General features: G+C 38.4%; 1 protein-coding gene across 1 annotated transcript in view; it reads left to right on the top strand.

Annotated features, from left to right (window-relative positions):
• The window catches only part of SCEL (sciellin), a 302364-nt gene that overhangs the window by 218933 nt on the left and 61476 nt on the right, over positions 1–21955 (top strand). Inside the window, exons 10-14 of the mRNA XM_032402808.1 lie at positions 261–329; positions 5433–5501; positions 6309–6347; positions 7557–7637; positions 9855–9920. Coding sequence (XP_032258699.1) covers positions 261–329; positions 5433–5501; positions 6309–6347; positions 7557–7637; positions 9855–9920 — 324 coding nt within the window. The remainder of the gene's footprint in view (positions 1–260; positions 330–5432; positions 5502–6308; positions 6348–7556; positions 7638–9854; positions 9921–21955) is intronic.

Here is a 21955-nt window from a genome sequence, read left to right as displayed (position 1 = left end):
AATTTGAATATGTTACATTGTAGTTAGAAATAATTGGACCTAGAGGAGAATTCCTTTATTAGCAGGGGGGAGTTGGGTTTGCCGTAATTTATTCTATCCAAGTCAAAACCTTGGAAGATTTAGATAGTCTGAATCTGTCTTTCCTTGGTAACATGTACAACTCCTACCTAAATAGGCCAAAATTTTACCAAAGACATGATAGATTTTATAAACTTTTTTTGGTAATTTATTTGACTTTCTGTAATTATTTTTTGCTACAGGAAAGCAAATGAGAGAGATGAGCCAAAAGCTACGATTAGTCGGTACAGATCTGATGACACTTTAGACAGGTAAGGTGTTTTTGAACCATGTAAGCAGGATGCAAAATGTATATGAAATCCCATTTTTTTAATCAACCATGAGGTATTTAAATGTTTGCCAAGGTAAGTTTTGAACCATGATATTTTATCCCCAGGGACAGAAGGGCTATTCAGATTGAATCATCTTCAAAATTCACAAAATCTTGACTCAACATGCTATTTTCCCAAAATCCTGCCAATAGTAGATTGATAAGAACAATTTTGAAGAAACTGGTTTGAGTATAAGTAGGGTGGACACTACATGGAATCTGTTCAGTTTAAAATGGAGAATCTAGTTATTTTTGTGAATGAGTAGTCAGTTCTTATTCTAACTTTTGGGCTTTCCATCCCACTGGTGGAAAAACGACAGTTTCTATTTTTCTAGAGAGACTATAAGTTTTAATAATAACATAGTTTTGATCCACTGTAGTATAAAGGCTCTTTACTTTAGAAAGTGAAATTACTCTTGTGGGTGGTACTAGAGTCACCATATGGCCTGTAGAATGGGTCCATGGTGTTGTGCCTGTTGTTAGTTCCTTCCTACACAGAGGAAAAGGGCTCATCTTTATGGAGAAAATTGAGAAATGTCTATTTTTTTTTAAAGTAGGCTCCATACCCAGCATGGAGCCCAGTGCAGGGCTTGAACTCACAACCCTGAGATCAAGACCTGAGCTGAAATCAAGAGTCAGATGCTTAACTGACTGAGCCCCCCAGGCACCCCGAGAAATGTCTATTTAGATTGAAATGTAAATGCTACAAATCACATTTTTATCTTATATTTGGTAGAGATACTTAATAAGCATATATAAAGTGCAAAGTTAACATTTTTAGTTGGAGTCTAGACAATGGGCACCTGAGGCCACTGACCGTTGAGGTCACTCCCTGTAGCTAAAGATATGCTGCTATTGTAGACAAAAATGCCACCTGCTGCATTTTAAGTAGACATGCTGGAATTTATGGTATCCAGTGGATTCTATATTCAGTATTTGCCAGTATTAATTCATGTAGGAAATGTACACACTTCTGTAGTATTCATAGGTTTTCAAGCCAGTCTCCCTTAATAGAGGCTAATCCTCACTGGTATGCCTAAGGAGTTAATTTCTCTCTTATAATTAATAGCCTCGCAAAAAATGAGTTTGTAGAAGTATATGTACAGGATCTCATCTCCACAGCACTGAGTGGAGAGAGGAGTCAAAATAAGTCCATTCATGTTGGCCTTGTGGGCTGTCCTGTTGCACCGTTAATTAAAGACGGAAACCCTATTTCTAGGAATGAATCTGAAAGGGAGATAATTATGCCTCAAGAAAGGTAAATATGTGGGAGACCTAAGCCTTTGTAGGCTGTGTATCTGAAGGTCTATGTTGGGCCAGTCAAGACAGAGCCTTGGAACATTAGCAATGAACTAGACCAGACTTCAGAGGCTAACAAGATGAGTCATTCTCAGCCTCGGCGGCAAATTAGAATCACTAAGAGAGCTTTTAAACTTTACTGATAACTTGGTCCCACCACCTCTCACCCTCAAAATTCTGATTTAATTAGTCTCAGGTGGGACTCGGACATTTTTAAAGCTTATGAAGTGATTCTAGTGTGCAGCCAAAGTTCAGAACCACCAATCTAGCCCAAATCCTTCTTCATTTTATACCCTAGAAAATGAGGCCAGAGGTGACGTGCTTTATTTACACAGAGGTTTAGTGGCGTGTTTGGTCAGCTCATTCCCGAGGCAGTCCTGAGTCCCAACAGTATGCCACATCTCTCTAAGTGTGGAAATAGATGTGAGGGAGAGAACTCAGGAAACAGTAAAGAAAGGCAAGTCCTATCAGGAGTCAGACTTTTCATAATGCTGGCCACTCCAAATGTGAGATAGGACATAATTTTAGGAGGAAGATGACCAAATATATCTGGTATGCATGTATGTATGTATTTCAATAATGCAATTGTTTTATTTTTAATTTTTATTTTTTTAAAGATTTTATTTTTAAGTGGTCTCTACACCCAATGTGGGGCTTGAACCCACAACCCTGAGATCAAGAGCAACATGCTCCACCAACTGAGCCAGCCAGGTGCCCCATAATAATGCATTTATTTTTAAATGAATGTAAGAAAAGTACTGACTTTATATTTGAAGTTCTTTTTAAAATATATATGTAGGTTAAAGTGTGAGGTGTTCTAAAGAAACATAAGTAAATACTAATGTATGTAGCATTCAATAGGGCCCAAATCCTCAAGGCTGTCTAATGACTAATTTGGAAAACTTACGTTGTGGTGCCCTCTAGTGTTCTCTTGTGGAAGTGTAGCTTTTCCTCTGGTTCTTTTGATCATACTGCTAAATGACTGTATTTGAGTATTTCCTGTCTCCAAGACTGACACTTATCAAAACAACCTATTTCACATCACAAGTTGGCAGAAACTTGATTTTCAAGAGAAATACAAAGCTAATCTCCCTAAGTAAGAAGAAATCGACATATGTATTAGAATGGTAGGTTAGAGTTCTCTCCATTATTACTCATAGACTGATGCCCCTAGTAGCACAGAAGAGATAGTGAAGGTGAAAACTAGTAAGTGCAGGAAGACCTGTTGACCTAATATATGAGTGTTGAAACAATCACACTACAGAATCAGATGTCTGACGTTGGGCCCTACTGGAAAGACTTTGGAGATACCCTACTTCTTAGCTGGTTGGCCAAGAGAAAGTCTTCTTGAGACTCCATTCACCTTCTCTGAGACTCCACTTTTTCATCTATAAAATGAAAATAATTACGCCTCCCTTGTAAGGATATTTTAAAGTGTAGAGGAAAATGTATATAATAAGCAGCAAAGAGTAGGTAGCTATTTTTATTATTACATGCAGTATTGTCCACATAGGCTTACACTGTAGAATTTTTATTAACTTCATCTAATTTTAACATCAGAACTTGCCTTAATGTGAACCTCGAGAATGTTTGATATTAAGGTTCTGTTTGCTTTAGACAGATTGTTGTTTTCAGCAAACCAGAGTAACAATTTCCCAAGATTATTTTTATCTCATGTTAGGGTCTCATGACAGCTATAAAGTCTGAGGAGAGTTTCCAAGGAACATTTAAGATTAAAGATTTAGGGTTACCTGACCTCTTACTTAAGGTACTCACAGTGGTTTACTGCAGAGCCCTTTAAATATAAACATTTCAGAGGCTCAGTAGCAGTTAGCGCTGGTGATATAGTCACAGTCCTTGGCCTGATCATCACCTTAGACATGAGTTTTTTATACATGGCTTCTAGAAGCCTGTACAAGTTAATGCCTGGATTGTGAATGGTTTGTTGAGAATATGGAGTTCTGGAAGATTTCAGTCTTCCTTCTTTTTTCCATTCAAGTGTTATCAGTTTGTGGCATTATGTGCTATAAACAAAACCATGTTTGGAGTTGACTTATAGCCTTTTAATGTATTAGAATTATTTACCCAATGTTTTAGTTACACATATCAAGATGACATTAGAAATTGAAATCATTTTAAACTTATGACAGTTAAGTCATATGTTTTCCCCACATTAATTTTTTTTTTAGAGTGAGGAAAAGTTAGTGCCCATCTTTGCAGGAATAGTTTATATAAAGCCATGTACTAAAGCTGATGGTAAAATTAAAAGTTTAGAGAAAGTTATAGTAGACCCATAGTGTTGGATCAACAGAAAGGTTTTGCTGACCTTTTGTTTTCCTGAGCCTAATTTTGCTACATCCTCATGTTGTACAAGCCTGCAGAATGCTCTAGGGGATAGTCCCATGTCTTAGGAAGAACCTTCCTCTCTGATGTGAGGGAAGGAAGGGAAGGAGGGTCTGCAGTCATGAGAACCCACCATTGGCATGGAGACCACAGGATTTGTCTTTTCTGACACAGAGGACAAATACACCTTTTCCAGATGTGACCTCCTTGAGGAGACCTGATATTTGAGGGATTAAAACCTCTGATGGCCAGTAGAGGCTATTAACCAAATGTGTTAGTCAAAGTAAACTAATTCACTGGGGTAGAGAACTCTTTTAACAAGTTCCCTCTCTTGCCCCCAAATCTATTGTAGTTTAGCACAATAAAAGATTACTGTTCACTCTCTTCAGGGTCCAGTGTGATGGGCTGGAAGATAGGGGATGTCTCAGCTCCATGAAGTGACTCAGGGACCTAAGTTCATGTTTTGATGCTACCATCTTCAGCCCATGCACAACAAAACCATAGTGGGAAGAGGAAGAAAGAGCAAGGAGGATCACACAAGAGGTTTTATGATGGGTCTGAAAGTAGCAAACATTTCTGCCCACATTCTTTAGTCTAGAATTCAATCACATGGTCCCAACTTAATTGCAATGAAGAATGGGAAATGTGGTCTTCCTGTGTGCTCAGAAGGAAAAGAAAATTAGTTTGGCAAACATATAGCATTGTCTATGCCATAAAATATCTAAAAAATACTTGTCTTTCATTGATGCCTTTTACGGACTTGTTAAGCACACTGTCACTGACTGGATGTAGAGTTGACAACACAGGGTTTATGGGTGCTGTGCAATCGAAAATTCACATATAACTTTTGACTCCCCAATACTTAACTACTATAACCCACTATTGATTGGAAGCCTTCCGATAGCATAAACAGTTGATTAACACATATTTTGTATGTTATACCTAACTGAATTCTTACAATAAAGTGAGCTAGGAAAAAGAAAATGGTTATTAAGAAAATCATAAAGAAGAGAACATACATTTACAGTACCATACTGTATTTATCGAAAAAATCTGCATGTAAGTGAACCTGTGCGGTTCAAATCCATGTGGTTCAAGGGTCAACTGTGTTATTAAACAGTAATGAATATAAAATAGTGGGTTAAATGCTCAATGAATCAGAGCATCTAGTAGAAAGGCATAAATCTTAAAAATTCCAAACTGTGTCAAAATAGCCTCATAAATAGATTTTGTCTTAAGTAGTTTTTTTTTAATTGCAAAATATCTAAAATGTAACACCTGAAAACAAATCTCTTTACCAGCAAAAGGTTATATTGTGGAGTTATTCTTTCATGAAAGAGGTCTGAAAGGACTTTAATGATCTAAATGTTCATCCAAACTTGTGTCTTGTTTCTTCATAAAGGATCTCAGACAGAAATGATGCTGCTAAAACACATAAGGCCAATACCTTGGATAAGCGACTAACCAATAGGTACCAGTATCTATTGACTTTGGGAAAGACCCAAGTACAATATTTTTCTAAGCATAACTTATTTACTTACAATTCTTCTGTCCTACTTGATATCTATCTGTAAATTCTTTTCCTCCTTTTTTTAAACACAAAAATTCTAGAGTATATACCTTTATTCCTCCTCATGGTTAGAGAACTAGAAAATCTTTGTTGCCTTGCTTAATTTTTTTAAAAGATTTTATTTATTTATTTGTCAGAGAGAGAGAGGGCACAAGCAGGGGGACGGGCGTGTAGAGAGAGAAGCAGGCTCCCCGCTGAGCAAGTAGCCCAATGCAATGCGGGACTCAATCCCAGGACCCTGGGATCACGATCTAACCCAAGGCAGATGCTTAACCAACTGAGCCACCCAGGCATCCCTGTTGCCTTGCTTAAAAATTGGGAGAGTTCATTGCTTCAGGTCATCATTCTCACCACATTCATGTTTTTGTTTTAAGTTATCCTGGTGGCAAGAGTATGAAATACATGTAAATGCCAATTTTACATTCTTATTGCTAAAGAAAATTACTGAACTCAACAAATAAAAACGTTGAACTTAAACGATAACTGAATTTTCTGAAATAAAATGATTTCCTTTAGAATCTAGTACAAGACAAAAAAATCATGAAATCACCCTATCAAATTTATTCAAATACTGATGCTTTCTTTCTCTTTCTCTCAAATAATGTCTAACTTTAAATAACGACTCTAAATTCATGGACAATTGCATATTGATGTAAGTATTCATTCTTTGTTGCTGCTCAAACTTTTACCTTTTTTTCTTTTTACCAGAAACATGTCCACGTTTAGATCACCAGAAATAACAAAGATGTATGTATTTTTCTGACTGAAGTTACATTTTAAGAATAAAGTGTATTTCTTTGTTTGCATTCAAGAAAAATCAGGGTATATGCCCCTCAGGCCAAAGTTTCATTATAATAAAACCACACTCCTGTTGCTTAGGCAGAGTTTAGTAGAAATAAGAAAATGGTCCATGAAGCTTTAAATATTTACCATCTGGATTTTAACAGAAAAAGTTTATCAACCTCTGCTCTAACCAAACACCTGAACTTAAGTCATTTCTTTTCTTCTTTTCTTTCTTTTTATTTTTTGTCTTACTTTTTCTTTTTCTTTTTTCTTTCTCCAAATTTTTATTTAATTTCCAGTTAGTTAAGATACAGTATAAAATTGGTTTCAGGAGTAGAATTTAGTGATTCATCACTTACATACAGCACTCAGGCTCATCATAACAAGTACTTTCCTTAATGCCCATCACCCATTTGATTTTTAATTTTTTTCCCCCAGAGACCTTTATTTTTCCCTGTTCTTATGGCCACTAACTTTCTTCCCCTGTATCACTTGTCTTTCAAAACCCCCATCACATTACAATTCAACTGAGTCATGAAATCATAGGTTTGCTAGCAATCAATTTAGATGAAGTACATTTTTCTGAAACGTACTACTGGTGATTATAAACAGCCAAACTAGGTGGATTTCTGAAAACAGAATTGGTTTTTAAATTTGTATTTACAAATAAAGTAATTTTCACCTTGGACCACACCTCTCAGTCATTGAAACAAGCTTGGTTACGTCCTTTTTTTTTTTTTTCTTTGGAGGTCTATGTATATTAATAAATGCTAAATAGAGATTTTAAATGGTGTGATTTTTTAAATGTTTTCTTAATCTAATGCTTTTAATGCAAAAAAAATTGCAATATAATTCTGTTAGTCATAATATACACAGGATTAAATATATAATATGAATCCAGAGCACATCAGAATTTATTGGTCTGGATTTCAGACACACAATGTCATATAATGAATGATTTCATTCAGTTCCTTCAGTTCTAGTTACTTAGATGAAGACCTGACGATTTAATGGTAAACTAAGGAAGGACTTGTTTTCTCTTCTTCTTTTGTCTATTGAAATATGTTGTGGTGGGTGAAGAGCAGGTGGGAATATGAGTAGATGATAAGACCTTTCAAAGGTGGGACAGCATAAAAAATTTCAAGAATGTGATTTTTGGCTGTGATTAAACAGGCAACCTGGAGTTTCGTTCAATGCCAATACCACCAGCACCCCGGCTCCCACCTCTGCTACAACTCCTGTAAAGAAAAAGAGGTATGATGGGCTGGTTGCATCTGTTTCTTGATGGCATTCTGTAGAGGATTGTCCTTTATTAATTTCTGAACCAAACCATCCACCAAGACCCCCGGTGGCATTCAGAAATTGGTCTCTCATCTTGTTCCCTCCTCCCTTTCCAGGGATCCAGAGCCACTGGATTCTGCTGTCTTCAAACTTTGTTCCTTTTCCTCCTCATTTCCATTTCAAATGTGCAGTCTTGGGGTGCCTGGGTGGCTCAGTCAGTTAAGCGTCTGACTCTTAATTTCAGCTCAGGTCATGATCTCAGGGTTGTGAGATCCAGCCCCAAGAGGGGCTCTGTGCTTGCTCAGTGTAGAGTCTGCTTGTGGATTCTCTCTCCCTCTGCCTCTGCTCCTCTCCCTGCTCACACTCAAATAAATAAATAAATAAATAAATAAATAAATAAAATCTTAATAAAACAAACAAACAAATATGCAGTCTTTTCTCTAGGTCCCTTGGGGTCTAGAATATCTAAGTAATGTTTTCGATGACAGAGCTCAGCAAAGAGTAAGCTACTTCAGGTAACACCTTTAGTAGAGTCCTACTGCAGGGAATGCCTAACCCTGAAATAATTATGACTGTGGGGTGGCCAGATGTTGCCACGCTCCTGAAATCTGCCTGCATCTTTGCAGCCTTCTCTGCTCTGTTGATTGGGTTGACCCTACTTCCAAGTACAGAGTCAAAGTCCCCATCTTGACACTTCTATTTATCTAGTAGGCATGGAGAAGTAGCTAGACCTGTGGTGGCAGAATATTCTTCATGAGACAGAATGTAGATGGGCGAAGCAATTTTTGCTTGTTGGAGAGAACGCAGTGCTAGTGAATCATGATCAAATGGAAAACAAGCATTCATGAATCTCAGTGCTTTTTAAAATGTTTTTATTTTCTTTGCCTTCACCTAAGACCATGCCTAGTTTGGGTAGGTGCTCAATGTTTGTTGATGGACTGGCTGATTGCCAAAACACTCCTGCAGTTGGAATTCTGGTTGTGTCTGCGGAGTCTCAGAAAATGTGATCACCTTTCTCTTGGACCCAAATTTCACATCTCCTACCCACAGCAAGAATCTTTCCTCTGGCAGGCTAAGCATAATTCAGGATCATTGAAGCCAGCAATAAGACTCTACTTTTGTGATATACATTGTACTAGCTCTTCTGAGTAGAATCGACTACTTACATTGAGTTGAAATTTATGCCCATCTCTTCTTAGTTCAGTCCTGTGGTGCCTCAGAGAATAGACCTGCTTCAAGAATTTAAAGCCAGCTCTCCTGGCTTCTTTATCCTAGCCTTTCCTTCCCTGGACTTTCCTCTGACATGTCACTCTCCTCTAAACATCTTCATTTTTGGTCCATATCTAAGTCTTTCTGACAAAGCCCCTAAGCTATCTCTATCAATTAAAATTAAGTCCTGGTAATGTGAAGACATCTTTCTAATTGGATATATATGTGTTTGTATATATGCATTAATACATATATATGTTTACATAATTGAGGTTAGCATTAGTGGGGTGTTCACTTATGTTTTCAATACTCTTACTTTCAGAGTTTTCTTTTTATCATGGAGCTTTTTTTAAAAAAAATACTTATTTATTTGACAGAAAGAGAGACAGCAAGAGAGGGAACACAAGCAGGGGGAGTGGGAGAGGGAGACGCAGGCTTCCCGCAGAGCAGGGAGCCCGACGGGGGGCTTGATCCCAAGACCCTGGGATCATGATCTGAGCCGAAGGCAAACGCTTAACAACTGAGCCACCCAGGCACCCCATTATCATGGAGCTTTTAAAAAACTCTAAATATAGAATAGAGCATACGATTGGTTTTGATTATAAAATATTTCAGGTATGCAGAAAATAGAAAAAGAGGTATGTTGATGATAAACATCCATCAACCCACGAGCTAGATTTAACAAATATTATTTTCCAGATTCTCTTCACATTTCTTTTTAATGAAATGTCCACATTTTAGTGTCAAGAAAACGGGGAAAGGAGCTTACTTGGGGAGCAGAGAGCCTAGACTGTGGTATAGTTATTTTAGTTATTTCCTATTGAGTTTATGAAATAGTCTTAATTTTATTTCTAAGGCTTGTAGAAAAGTCATCTCAATGCCTTTTAGCTGTCAAATTATTTTCAGCTTTTCCTGGTAGACATGTGGGTGGGATCAGGTCTTTCAAGTGCCATGTTTATAACTGATGTTGTTTCTTAACAGACAGTCCTGGTTTCCACCACCTCCTCCAGGTTACAGCACCACCCCAAGCACAGGAGTAAGCAGAAGGTAAGGGAAATGTATCAGATGTAATTGCTATGTAACGTAATGGAAGAATGCGTTGGATATTGACAATGTATAATTGCGGGAGCTTTGGAATAAATTGGAGGAGATCTTGTGAATTCTGAGAGCTAAACAAGACAGTGCTCAGTGGGAGTGAGGTCAGGCTACCAGTGCCTCCGGAAGGAAATCTGACAAGGTGCGAGGAGTAGGTAGTTGTGTTAGTTTGCTAAGGGCTGCTGTAACAAAAAGTCCCATAAACTGGGTGGTTTAACAAAAATGCTTCTCACAGTTTCAAAGGCTAGAAGTCCAAGATCAAGGTGTCAGCAGGGTTGGTTTTCTCTTTGGGTTGGGAGGGAGACTCTGTTCCACATTCTCTCCTGGTTTCTGGTGGTTTCCAGGTACCATTTGGCATTTCAAAGTCTGTATAAGCATCATCCAGATCTCTCCCTTTATCTTGACGTGATGTCCTCCCTGAGTGCATGTCTGTGTCCACATTTGCCCTTCTTAAGGGGACACCAGTCATATTGGATATGCAGCCCATCTGACTCCATCCTGTATGACCTCATCCTAACATATCTAATTACATCTGCAATGACCCTCTTTCCAAGTAAGGTCACATCTGAGGCCCTGTGGGTTAGGGCTTCAGCATCTGAGTTTTGGGGGCACACAGTTCAACCCACAAGTGGCAGAGGAGAGAATGGAATGAAACACCAGGCAGGCTCCACTGTGGGCTCCTGGTAAACCACCGCTTCCAGGCAGTGATGAACCCAGACGACTGGATGGGAATATGAGTTGCAAGTCCTTTGTAAACTTTAAGGGATAAGTGGGTGTTTTCTACTTTTATATTTTTGTTGTTGAGATCAATAATTATAACTAAAATTATAGACCATGTGCAGGGCACCTTGTTCTACCAAATCCATGCTGGGAATGTCAACAACCATTTAACTTAATATGTGATTATTGTGTGCCAGATATTGTTCTAGTATCTTGGGATGTATCAGTGAACAAAACATGGAGCCTACACTCTGACCTTCAAAGAAGCAGACATATGTGCAGAACTCCTATAATCTATGCCATCTCTAACACACAAAGAAAAATAAGTCTCTGATTTGGTTTTGCTTTAAGGTATCCAAAACTGTTGTTGTTTTCAATCCTCAGAATATCTTCACCAAATATTTCCATGTTCCAATGGGACTTATTTTCCCAATTTAACCATTGGAAAAAAGAGTTATTAAATAATATACTTGTTTAGCATTAGATTGTTTTATTTCCTAAAATTGTCATCTGTTGTGTAGGCTTTTAATGTCTCTTTTATTTCCAAGTAATGGAAATATTTGAAAATAAATGTCCTTTATTACAATTTAGGTTGGCTTATAAGGATGTAAATAAATTCAGTTGATTAATAGACACAAAGAGCTCAAGTTGCTTTTTTCACACATGTTGCATCTCTCTCTATATATATATTTATATATTATATATTATTTATATATGTATAGTTATTAAACACATTGAACAATCACAACTTGGAATTACATCCACCTTCTGTTAAAAAATTTTCTTTTTAAACCTCCTCATCTATAGATGACTTCCAATTATATGAACTGCCAAGTATGGATTATGTTTCTAGTTTAAAACCTTCTTTCCCCTCAGGCAGTATTTAGATATGTCTCTATGAGTGACACCTTTCCTGGAGCTACCTATTGGGGAAAATATTATCTAGGAGTTTTGCTAGTTACTATTGTTTCCTGAGGATTTTAAGATCCACCCAATTTATCTTGATAGATAATAACTTGTACTTAGGAATATTTATTACTTATTTCTAAAATCTTATGTTCATCTTCTATTTATTATTCCAGTATTGATGTAAATTATCATTACAATAAACAACTGGTTATATAACTGTGTAAGAATACAGAAGGATTATTCATGAGTTAATATCTCATGCTTTCAATGCCCATTGAGCTTGTGCATCTCTGTTTGCGCAGAACTGGTAGAGCTTGGCTATATGCCCTTACAATTTATGCATTGTTGGATGTAATTTACGTGGAAGATAAAATGAGTCACAGTGCTCCTATTTCTGGTTCCTGGATCAGATCCATAGCACCAGAACTAAAGGAAAGAGACGATTATTGGACTAGGTTGATCAGTTTAGATATCCTTTCCTTTTTTAGAGGCACACATTATTAATATAATGGCTAAACTGAAAGACTGCTCTTTGAGTATCAGAGCTAATGTCATGCCAAGCTTTCAGGGAAAGGAGGGAATAATAACAATATAGCAATGCCTTTGATTTCTAAAGTGCTTTTCTTTGGAAGAGCTCAGAGTACAGCTTCTGTTTCTTACCTTTAATGCCAGTGCATTCCTAGGACTGAAAAAGAGCAATTATTAAATGATAAAAGGAAGCAAAGGCTTCAAAAAGAGATCTTTGTTCCCAGAAGAACACAAAGAAAATGAAAATAGGTCAAAAAATATAAAAATGGGGGACTATGATTTTTAATACTAGCTAATAGCTCAATGCTAAGAATATTTCCCCCATCCCTCACTTATACGTTGGTCATCTTCTCTCTTTTCCCATGCTCCTGCAAGAGAATTTCCCCTTAATACTGACACTCTTGCTCTCCTTCCTGTTCTTCATTTTGTGAACCTTCATTTCTCCCATCACCTGATCTTTTCCAGAGATTTCATTTTCTCTCACACACACTCTGTGCAACACATTTGAAAAGACCACCAGACTTCCCAGCCATTGTCAGAGTGGATCCTTTTCTTCAACTTTCCTCCCCCTTGACCTCTCCATGGCCTTTGACACCATGCATCACACCATCCCTCAGTTGTTCCTTTCTTATAAAATATGGAAAAATCAAACTTAGTTGTGTTTGGATTGAAAACTTGTGTTGGCATCCTGTTTGGATTAAAATCTATTATAGGCGGGGTGCCTGGGTGGCTCAGTTGGTTAAGCAACTGCCTTTGGCTCGGGTCATGATCCTGGAGTCCCGGGATCGAGTCCCACATCAGGCTTCCTGCTCATTGGGGGGTCTGCTTCTCCCTCTGACCCTCACTCCTCTCATGCTCTATCTCATTCTCTCTCTCTCTCAAATAAATAAAAAAAATCTTTAAAAAAAATAAAAAATAAAAAATAAATAAATAAAATCTATTACAGGCATGATGTAAGTGGCCTTACAAAGGGTCTCAAGCTCTTTTACCAGCAGAGGAACCCATATGCTATCATAGCTTTATCTATATTTATACGTAAATGTATGCCTATACCTATGACTATATAGGACTGTGTTTACGTCTTTATCTCTTTCTGTATCTACACCTATAACTATACCTACATGTAATTCTGTGTACAATTAACATAAGGCTGGTGAGTTCAACTAGAGATTAAATGAGAAAATTAATTTTCTAAAATAACCATATCGTATAGCCTAAAGAAAAAAAGCAATTTCTTAAAACAGGTATCCTTTTATGTATGATATACATTAGTCTTATGACGAGAGGTTAAGATCTGGGTGATCATGGGGCGCCTGGGTGGCTCAGTCGTTAAGCGTCTGCCTTCAGCTCAGGTCATGATCCCAGGGTCCTGGGATCGAGCCCCGCATCGGGCTCCCTGCTCAGCGGGAAGCCTGCTTCTCCCTCTCCCACTCCCCCTGCTTGTGTTCCCTCTCTAGCTGTGTCTCTCTCTGTCAAATAAATAAATAAAATCTTTAAAAAAAAAAAAAAAAAAAAAAAAGATCTGGGTGATCAAACAGAATTTTGGAGTTAAAAGTTAAATGTCTTTGAAAGCCTCTTGCCTTTTTTTTTTTTTTAATAAAACAAGATTAAAGAGAGAAGCTGTGATTTATGGTAACAAGACATAGCGTGTAAAGTTTGAAACTTAAAAAAACCTTTTCTAGATGGTTGCTAAGGCAGTTCCTTGGTCATTGGAATGGAAATATTCTCCGACCTTCTCTTCCTTTTCTTGCTGATAAGGGAAACAACCAGCATAGTATTTTGAATGACCAACCTATGTCAACAAGGTTATTTCTTTTGAAATCTCCTTTCCATGTTCAAACCCCTTTCATCTTAAAAAATAAGCTTCTTAAAAATTAATAGCCCAGGGGGGCCTGGGTGGCTCAGTTGGTTAAGCGTCGGACTCTTAATTTTGGCTGGGGTCATGATCTCAGAGTTTTGAGATCGAGCCTCGCGTAGGCTCTGCACTGAGTGTGGAGCCTGCTTAAGATTCTCTCTTTCCCTCTCCCTCTTCCCCCACCTGCCATGTGCAATTGGTCTCTCTCTCTCTCTCTCTCTCCCTCAGAAAAAAAAAAAAAATGAATAGCCTAGGGGCGCCTGGGTGGCTCATTTGGTTAAGGATCTGACTCTTGATCTCATGGTCCTAAATTCAAGCCCCGCCTTGGGCTCCCTGCTGGGCATGGAGCCTACTTAAAAAAAACAAAAACAAAAACAAAAAAAAACAGTTCATAGCCTAATCACATAAATCCATTCGACTGGCACCTTATCTCTCCACTGCAACCAAAGTTTTCAGAAAAGTTGATGATACTTGCCATCTTTATTTTCTGATTCCCACCACCATTAATTCATAGAAACAGCTCTCCTCAAGGTCACAGATGACCTTGCTGATAAATTCTTGTTGACATTGCAGTCCCTATGATTACTTGACCTTTCAAAAGACATCACTGGCTATTCATGCCTTTAGGAAATCTCTCTCCTTATCTTTTGAGAAACCCCCTTGCCCCCACCCTCCCCCACCCCAAACATACTCCTGGGTTTCCTTCCTCTAGCCATTCTTTATCAGACTCCTTTGCCACTTCATCATCCTATACCAGCCATTAATTGTTGATGGTCCTAAAGCCTCAAAGTTCCTCCCCTCTTCTCATTCTGTATTCTGCCCCTCCATGGGTTATCCATACCCAGGGCCTCAATGACCACGTGTGTGCTCTTGACTCCACTTATATCTACTCCATACCTCTTCTCTGAGTGACTTTGGACAGCCAACTGCTTGCTCAACACCTTCCCTTATATTTCTCAAAAGCATTGCAAACCTAACATGTTCAGAATGAAATTCCTAATTTTCCACACTAACCTGGTGCTCTATCGCAATTAATAATACCATCCTTCTAAAGAAGATATGATACACACACACACACACACACACACACACACACACACACACACACTGAAATATTATGCAGCCATCAAAAAAAACCACAGAATCTTGCCATTTGCAATGACGTGGATGGAACTAGAGGGTATTATGCTGAGTGAAATAAGCCAATCAGAGAAAGACAAGTATCATATGATCTCACTGATATGAGGAATTTGAGAAACAAGACAGAGGATCATAGGGGAAGGGAGGGAAAAATGAAACAAGACAAAACCAGAGAGGGAGACAAACCATAAGACACTCTTAATCTCAGGAAACAAACTGAGGGTTGCTGGAGTGGAGGCGGGTGGGAGGAATGGGGTGGCTGAATGATGGACATTGGAGAGGGTATGTGCTATGGTGAGCACTGTGAATTGTGTAAGACTGATGAATCACAGACATGTACCCCTGAAACAAATGATACATTATATGTTAATAAAAAAATTTTTTTAAAAATACCATCCTTCAGCCCATTGACACTTGAAAACTTGAATTTATTTTTTACACTTTTCTTTCCTTAATCACCAATATCCAATCCATTTAGCAAATCCTATCAATTTATCTGCAAGATGCCACTTGAATCCATATGCCTCCTTCCAATTCTATCATCATATCTTTTCTGGACTACAGTAGTAGCTACCTAGATATTCTCCCTTCATCCACCCTGATACCCACTCCCTGAATCTCTTCTCTACACAGCTGCTCAAGTGATATTTATGAAAGGATAATTAGAACATATCACCCTCCTAAATAAAAATATGACTTTCCATTTTTCTTAGAATAAAGATCCAAATCCTTAGCACTGACTGCCTGTCCTTACCTGGCTTCCATCCCTTTTAAGTCCCCTTTGCTCTCTGTTCCAGTCATGTAATCTGTTTTAAATGCACCATATCCCACCTTCTATAGACCCTTTGTATATAAGGTCCTCTCTGCTTAGAATCCTGTCTTCTCCCCAATTTGGAGGCACTTACAATCTTGTGGTCATGTTTTCATCTGGGTTCTCTTCAAAATATCACTTCTGACTCACGTCTGTTCTGTTCTCTCTGCTTCATACTCACTCAGGTATAGAAGACGGCAGCTTTCCCCCCTTGATTTGTCCAAATACCACTTGCATAAGATTTTAATAAAAACGTGGGATGATGAAAGTGCTAGCAATACATTGTAGAAGCCCAGCCCAAACAAGGTCAAGTGTAATATTAGAAATTCCTGTTTGTTAGTTCTTTGGCCACACTTGTTATTGGTTATTTCTTCTTGGCTCACATTTCTCTACAGGCCTGATCTTGTTGCTATTTTACTCAGTAGCCCCTCACTCCTTCTTTCTTCCATCTCTCTTTTTCTCTCCCGTTACCCCTCCTTCTCCTCTCCCCTCTTCCCTCCACCCCTCCAATTTCTATTAATTCTTTATGTGGGCAGTTTAGTTCTTTCTTTGCTGTGCCAGGCTCTTCGCAGAAAATCCCATCCCCATAACCAAACATGATGATCTATTCTCTCTTTGGGAGGCACTCTATGCTACCTTTTAAAATAAAATTATTTTCTTGTGTCACAATCATATAAACATCCAGTCACCCACACTTAAACAGCAAAATTGTCATTGACCTCTCTGTCTCCTTTTTCTTTTTCAATAGTCATTGTAATGAGTGTGAGGGACTTGAGTGCCACTCAAGAAAAAGGATATGACCACTGGGGGATAGTTGCACACTCCGAGCCTTATTTGGATGGTGCTTTGATAGGTTTGCCTGGGGAGGGAATCGCTCCCACATAAGACTTTCCAAAAACAACTGCACAGGAGCCACCACCCAGAATGGGAAGAGGACAAGGGAACTCCTGAAGGAAAGGGAGGTTCATGGAGGGGGCTTTCATATCTAGGTGATGCCACTAAGCAGCATGGCAGGCAGTTCCTTGGTCAGAGAACTCTGATAGGCAGCAGTGGTTTGGGGTCTTTTATGACTCCCATACTTGGGTACTATGGATACAAAAGAAATCCTAATGCAAGATCAGCTGTGGGATCATGAGAAAAGCATCAACATTCTCTGGGAACTCTGATGTGGTAGGGAGAGCTTCTAATGAGGGAATCAGGGAAAAGGTCCTGAAAGAGGTGTGGCATTTGGGGGGAAGAGAGGGATTACATAATACTAGGTTTTCAAGCCCAGGGTGATTTTAAGCCTAGTGATGCCACCTATCAGTACAGGAAGAAACAGGAGCAGAATGGGGAATACACAATTGGTTTTAAGAGGCTGTGCATTGATTTGAGCAGGTAGAGTCTGGGTTACTGAAAAGATATATTTGTGAAGGTAACTACCAAACAGTGGGAAATGGGGGAGCTGCTCAGGGAAGAGGTTGGTGCCACAGATCCAGGTTTTGGAATGATACCAGAGATTTAAATATGGTATCTTCAGAAATTGAGAAAATATTAAATGAGAAGAGAATGAAAGTTGAACCTTGATGTGTGTCTACACATCAGGTGGTGAAGGAGGCACCAGAAAATGAGACTGTAACTGGTACAATTGCATGGTAAAGGTGAAGTGTAATACGAGGTTGGTAGTGGGGAGGCAGAGTAAGTGGATGCATTCTACATCCCAAACCAGCCCATCCTTCAAAGTCTAGTATGAATCTCACTTCCACCACAGCTTTCTCAGCCCAAGAGGTTGTTTTTGTCATCTGAACTCAAAAAACTTATTGTCTACAATCCTCACTTGGCAATTAATTGTCCATTACCATAGAACATTACTTATTTTCATGGTATACTCATTGACTAGATGGCATAATCTTATAATTCTTTGAATCATCCATACGACTTTATCCATAGTAATTTGTTAATAGGTACATATTAATATCAATTTATCAATGAATTATAATATTTCTTAGCAACTACAAGATAGGGAATTCCCTCAACCCATTATGATATTTGTCTTTTTGTAGTTAGGCTTTATTCTGTGTGCTCAAGCTATGATGACAGTTTAAATAGCTCCCTCCCCGCCTCTCTCTCTCCCTTCCTCTGTCTGTGTCTGTCTCTGTCTTTCCAAACAATTACTGAACTCTGACTATGTGCTAGGAAAGCACTTTGCTAGAAGCCAGGAATACAGAGATGTGTGAGACCTAGTCTGAATTTCAAGAAAGTCAAAGTGTATCAGGGAGTCAGTTTGAGCCAGGAGTGCTAAACACGAAGACTGGCCCCAATTGAGAGTGAGTCCTTGAGTGTATGATAAACACAAATGTTGCAATAGCCACAAAAATATGTGGAGGCATGGAGAGGGAGGCAATAGAGGATGTGTCTGAGGTACAGTGGGATAAGCAAGAGTAAGCCAGGTATAGAGACGACGTGGGGATGGAGCCATTTCAAGAAGAAAGGAGTGGAGGAGCAAAGGTTCTAATGCCAGAGAGCATGGTGTGTGTGTGTGTGTGTGTGTGTGTGTGTGCGCGCGCATGCACGTGTACATGCACGCACATGCACACCCACACCCATGTATCTACATGTGTGGAACAATGGGACTTCTATCCAAGAGGCATTCTCTGCATTCATCCTCTATCCGTTATGCTTAGTGGTAGCAGGAAATCTAGTAATTGCAAATTCAATGTCATATGGAAAAATGTCTAGGTATCCATTTGTAATCTATCATTTGTGATAAGTTTAGGTACCTTTTCAGAATATCATGTTTCTTTTTTAAGAGTTAGTGCTTTGCTGTTATGTGATTTGAGCTCTGGGTATGTGCTAGAGATCGTGAAATATATAAAAGAAAGCGCAAATGTCATCACTATGGGTAATTGTTAGGTAAGAGTCAGTGAAGTCTGCTTTTCCCACTTCTTTCGCTTTAAGATGTATCAGAAAGCTTGATGCAAAACTGGTTGTTAGCAGTAACTAGTGTATGTCTTCAGTTTCCAACTTCTTAAACTTTTCCTCATTTTTGAGTCCTTCAAAAGAGTGATGACATTTGCCAAGGTTGAGACAGGGCATGGATAATAGGTGCCATTCATGAGAAATATTCAGTCACATCACAATGAAATGTGGACACAGCATTTCTAGGAAGTTGATGTTGAAGTTGTTTCTGATTTCAGAATTGACCATTCAGTGTATTCTGTTTATGATACATTCAAGTGCTTCTAACTATGTGTTTAGGTGACTTAGAGATTCAGTGGTTAAATGGCATGTGGAGCTCATTTAAGAAACTCACAGAAGCTGAAATAAGGTAGTTGCTTAACAGCCAATATAAATGTTTATGGTGTTACCCATTATGGTGATTCAAGACCAGCAATGAAGCCATTCCCACCACCACCGCTACCAAAACACCAATGTGGTTTTTTCTGGAATCATTTCCGAAGACAGACAAGAAAATACATAGCTTTTGATAAAATTAAAATAGTGGAAACACACCTAAGAAATTTCCCTAGGAAATTACCATATAGTTAAATGCTTGCTATGTACTTTTATAATTTCTCATCCATATTTGTTTCAACCTCTTCCTCTTCAGTGGTTTTCACTTTCAGTTAGCTGATTGGTAGAGTTGAAGGAGGAAAGAAAATCCTGATTGAAATGTGAGTTGCCATGGCAACTTTACACTAGTTATATTTTTCTGTCTGTAACTATAAATGGTAAAATGTAACCTTTCTAATTATACTGCTACATTTTTAACGCTATTGGTACCAAACACTCTGCGAAGTTTGTTGTCATGGTAAATTAAATCAATGTATTTTATTTTTAACTCAACCAAATTCTTTATATTAACTAGAATCTGTTTTATAAAAACTAAAGATTTTATAAAAATCTTAGTAAAATGTCAAAGTACAGTGACTTTAAAATTTTATCTGAATGCCTAGAAATACCCATTGTAGGGGCGCCTAGATGGCTCAGCCAGCTAAGCGTCCGCCTCTTGATTTTGGTTCAGGTCATGATCTCAGTGTCATGAGATCCAGCCCCACCTTGGCTCCAGGCTGAGTGTGAAGCCTTCTTAGGATTCTGTCTCCTTCTGCCCCTTCTCCTGCTCGAACATGCACTCAAATACTCTCTCTCTCTAAAAAAAAAAGAAAAAAGAAAAAAAGAAAGAAGGAAAGAAAAGAAAGAAATACCCATTCTAGACATTCAAAATAATTAAAACGTTAACCTAAAATAAAGTTTTGAATAACGTTATTTTTGAATAGTGTTGTTTGAATAGAATGAGGAGAAAACTTATTCAAAATGTGTCAATGAAGGGCTTAACCTTTAGCCTCGAGTTAGTTGCTTTTTCAGTCCTATGAGGTCAACATAGTTTCTGATTTCATAACACTAGTTTTAAGTAATTCATACATTCAAACACAACCAACAAAGGCATCCCTGCTTCCCCCCAATCCAGATTCCACCAGTCCTATTCCCTTAGAGCCCCCGTTGCCTCTCCTGCTGCTGGGAGAGCCCCTCAAAGTATGATGAAGTGGGGCATCTTCAGGTTCAGAAGCAGGGGCAAGGAAGAAGCTATGAGAACCAGGATACCTGGGGGCAAGTGCCCTGCCAAGTTACAGCTCTCTCTGCCCCAACCATAAAAAGCAAACAGTTTGATTTTTTTAAAAAGTGTATTTCACCCTTTAGTAGTATTGGTTGAAGGTCTATCAACTAGAGATGATAAATCTCACCTCAGCAAAAAGCATGAAAATTCCAAGAGGTTAAAGGGGCTGTCTCTGGTCATCCAAATCTTAGTGTCAATGACCTAAATCATGTTTCTTTTCTGCTAGAACTGGGCAGAATTGAGACATGCTGAGGAATGGTGGCTTGAATTTCATGAATAGGGGATGGCTTTGGAGCAAGAAGATGGGGCATCCCGGGTATGGTGTAGTGTGGGTGACAGGAGCATTCTGTGAGCATTCTGTGACCTAGGAACTGGGCTTCTAAGAGCCTAGGAGGAGGGAAAAGTGGGTAGGGGGTGCAAGGACCCACACTGTACTTAGGAGTGTCTGCATACTTGGTGGCACTTCTTTGTCTTCTGATCTTTCTTCTTCCTCTGTCAGGAATATACAGAATATTAGATACATGGAGTCACACAGTATATATAGCCTTTTGAATCTGGCTTCTTTCACTTAGCATAATTCATGTGGGATTTATCCATGCTCTTGTGTGCATGAATAGCTTATTCCTTTTCATTGCTCAGTAGTATTCTATTATATGGAGCTACATAGTTTATTTATCCATTCACCTGGTGATGGAAATTTGGGTTGTTTGTATGGGCTTTAAACATTCACATACAGGTTTTAGTGCATACATGTTTCTTGGTATGATCATTTCTCTTGAATAAATGCCTACAAGTGGGATTGCTAGGTCATATGGTAAGCATATGTTTAACTTTATAAGAAACTGCCAGTTTGTAAAATGGCTGTACTATTTTGTACCCCACCAGCAATGCATGAGAGTTCAAGTTGTCCCATTTCCTTAACATCACTTAGTACTGTCAGCTTTTAAAAGAATTATTTTAACCATTCTAATAGGTGTGTAGTGTAGCTCATCCTGTTTTTAATTTGCATTTCCCTAGAGACTAATGATGTCAGGCATCTTTTCATATGCTTATTTGTTACCTGTACATCTTCTTTGGTGAAGTATCTGTTCAAATCGTTGGCCTATTTTTTCACTTGTGGTTTATTTTCTTACTGTTGACTTTTGAGTTTTAAATAATCATGTACTGCTTAAAAGTCCTTTGTCAGATACGTGATTTGCAAATATTTTTCTCCCAGTCTGGCTTGTATTTTCATTCTCTTAATGCATTTTACAAAGCAAAAGTTTTTAATTTAGTGAAGTCCAACTTACCACGTTATTATTATTTTTTTTAGTTAATTGTACTGTTGGTGTCATATCTGAGAACCCTCTCCCTAACCCCTGACCACAAAGATTTTTCTTCTAAAAGTTTTGTATTTGTATGTTTTATATATAGGTCTAGGGTAGACTCCT

The sequence above is a fragment of the Phoca vitulina genome, unplaced genomic scaffold (assembly GCF_004348235.1).
Source record: "Phoca vitulina isolate PV1807 unplaced genomic scaffold, GSC_HSeal_1.0 scaffold5, whole genome shotgun sequence".
In the NCBI taxonomy this organism is placed as follows: Eukaryota; Metazoa; Chordata; class Mammalia; order Carnivora; family Phocidae; genus Phoca; species Phoca vitulina.
This window is presented reverse-complemented; position numbering and strand designations above follow the sequence as displayed.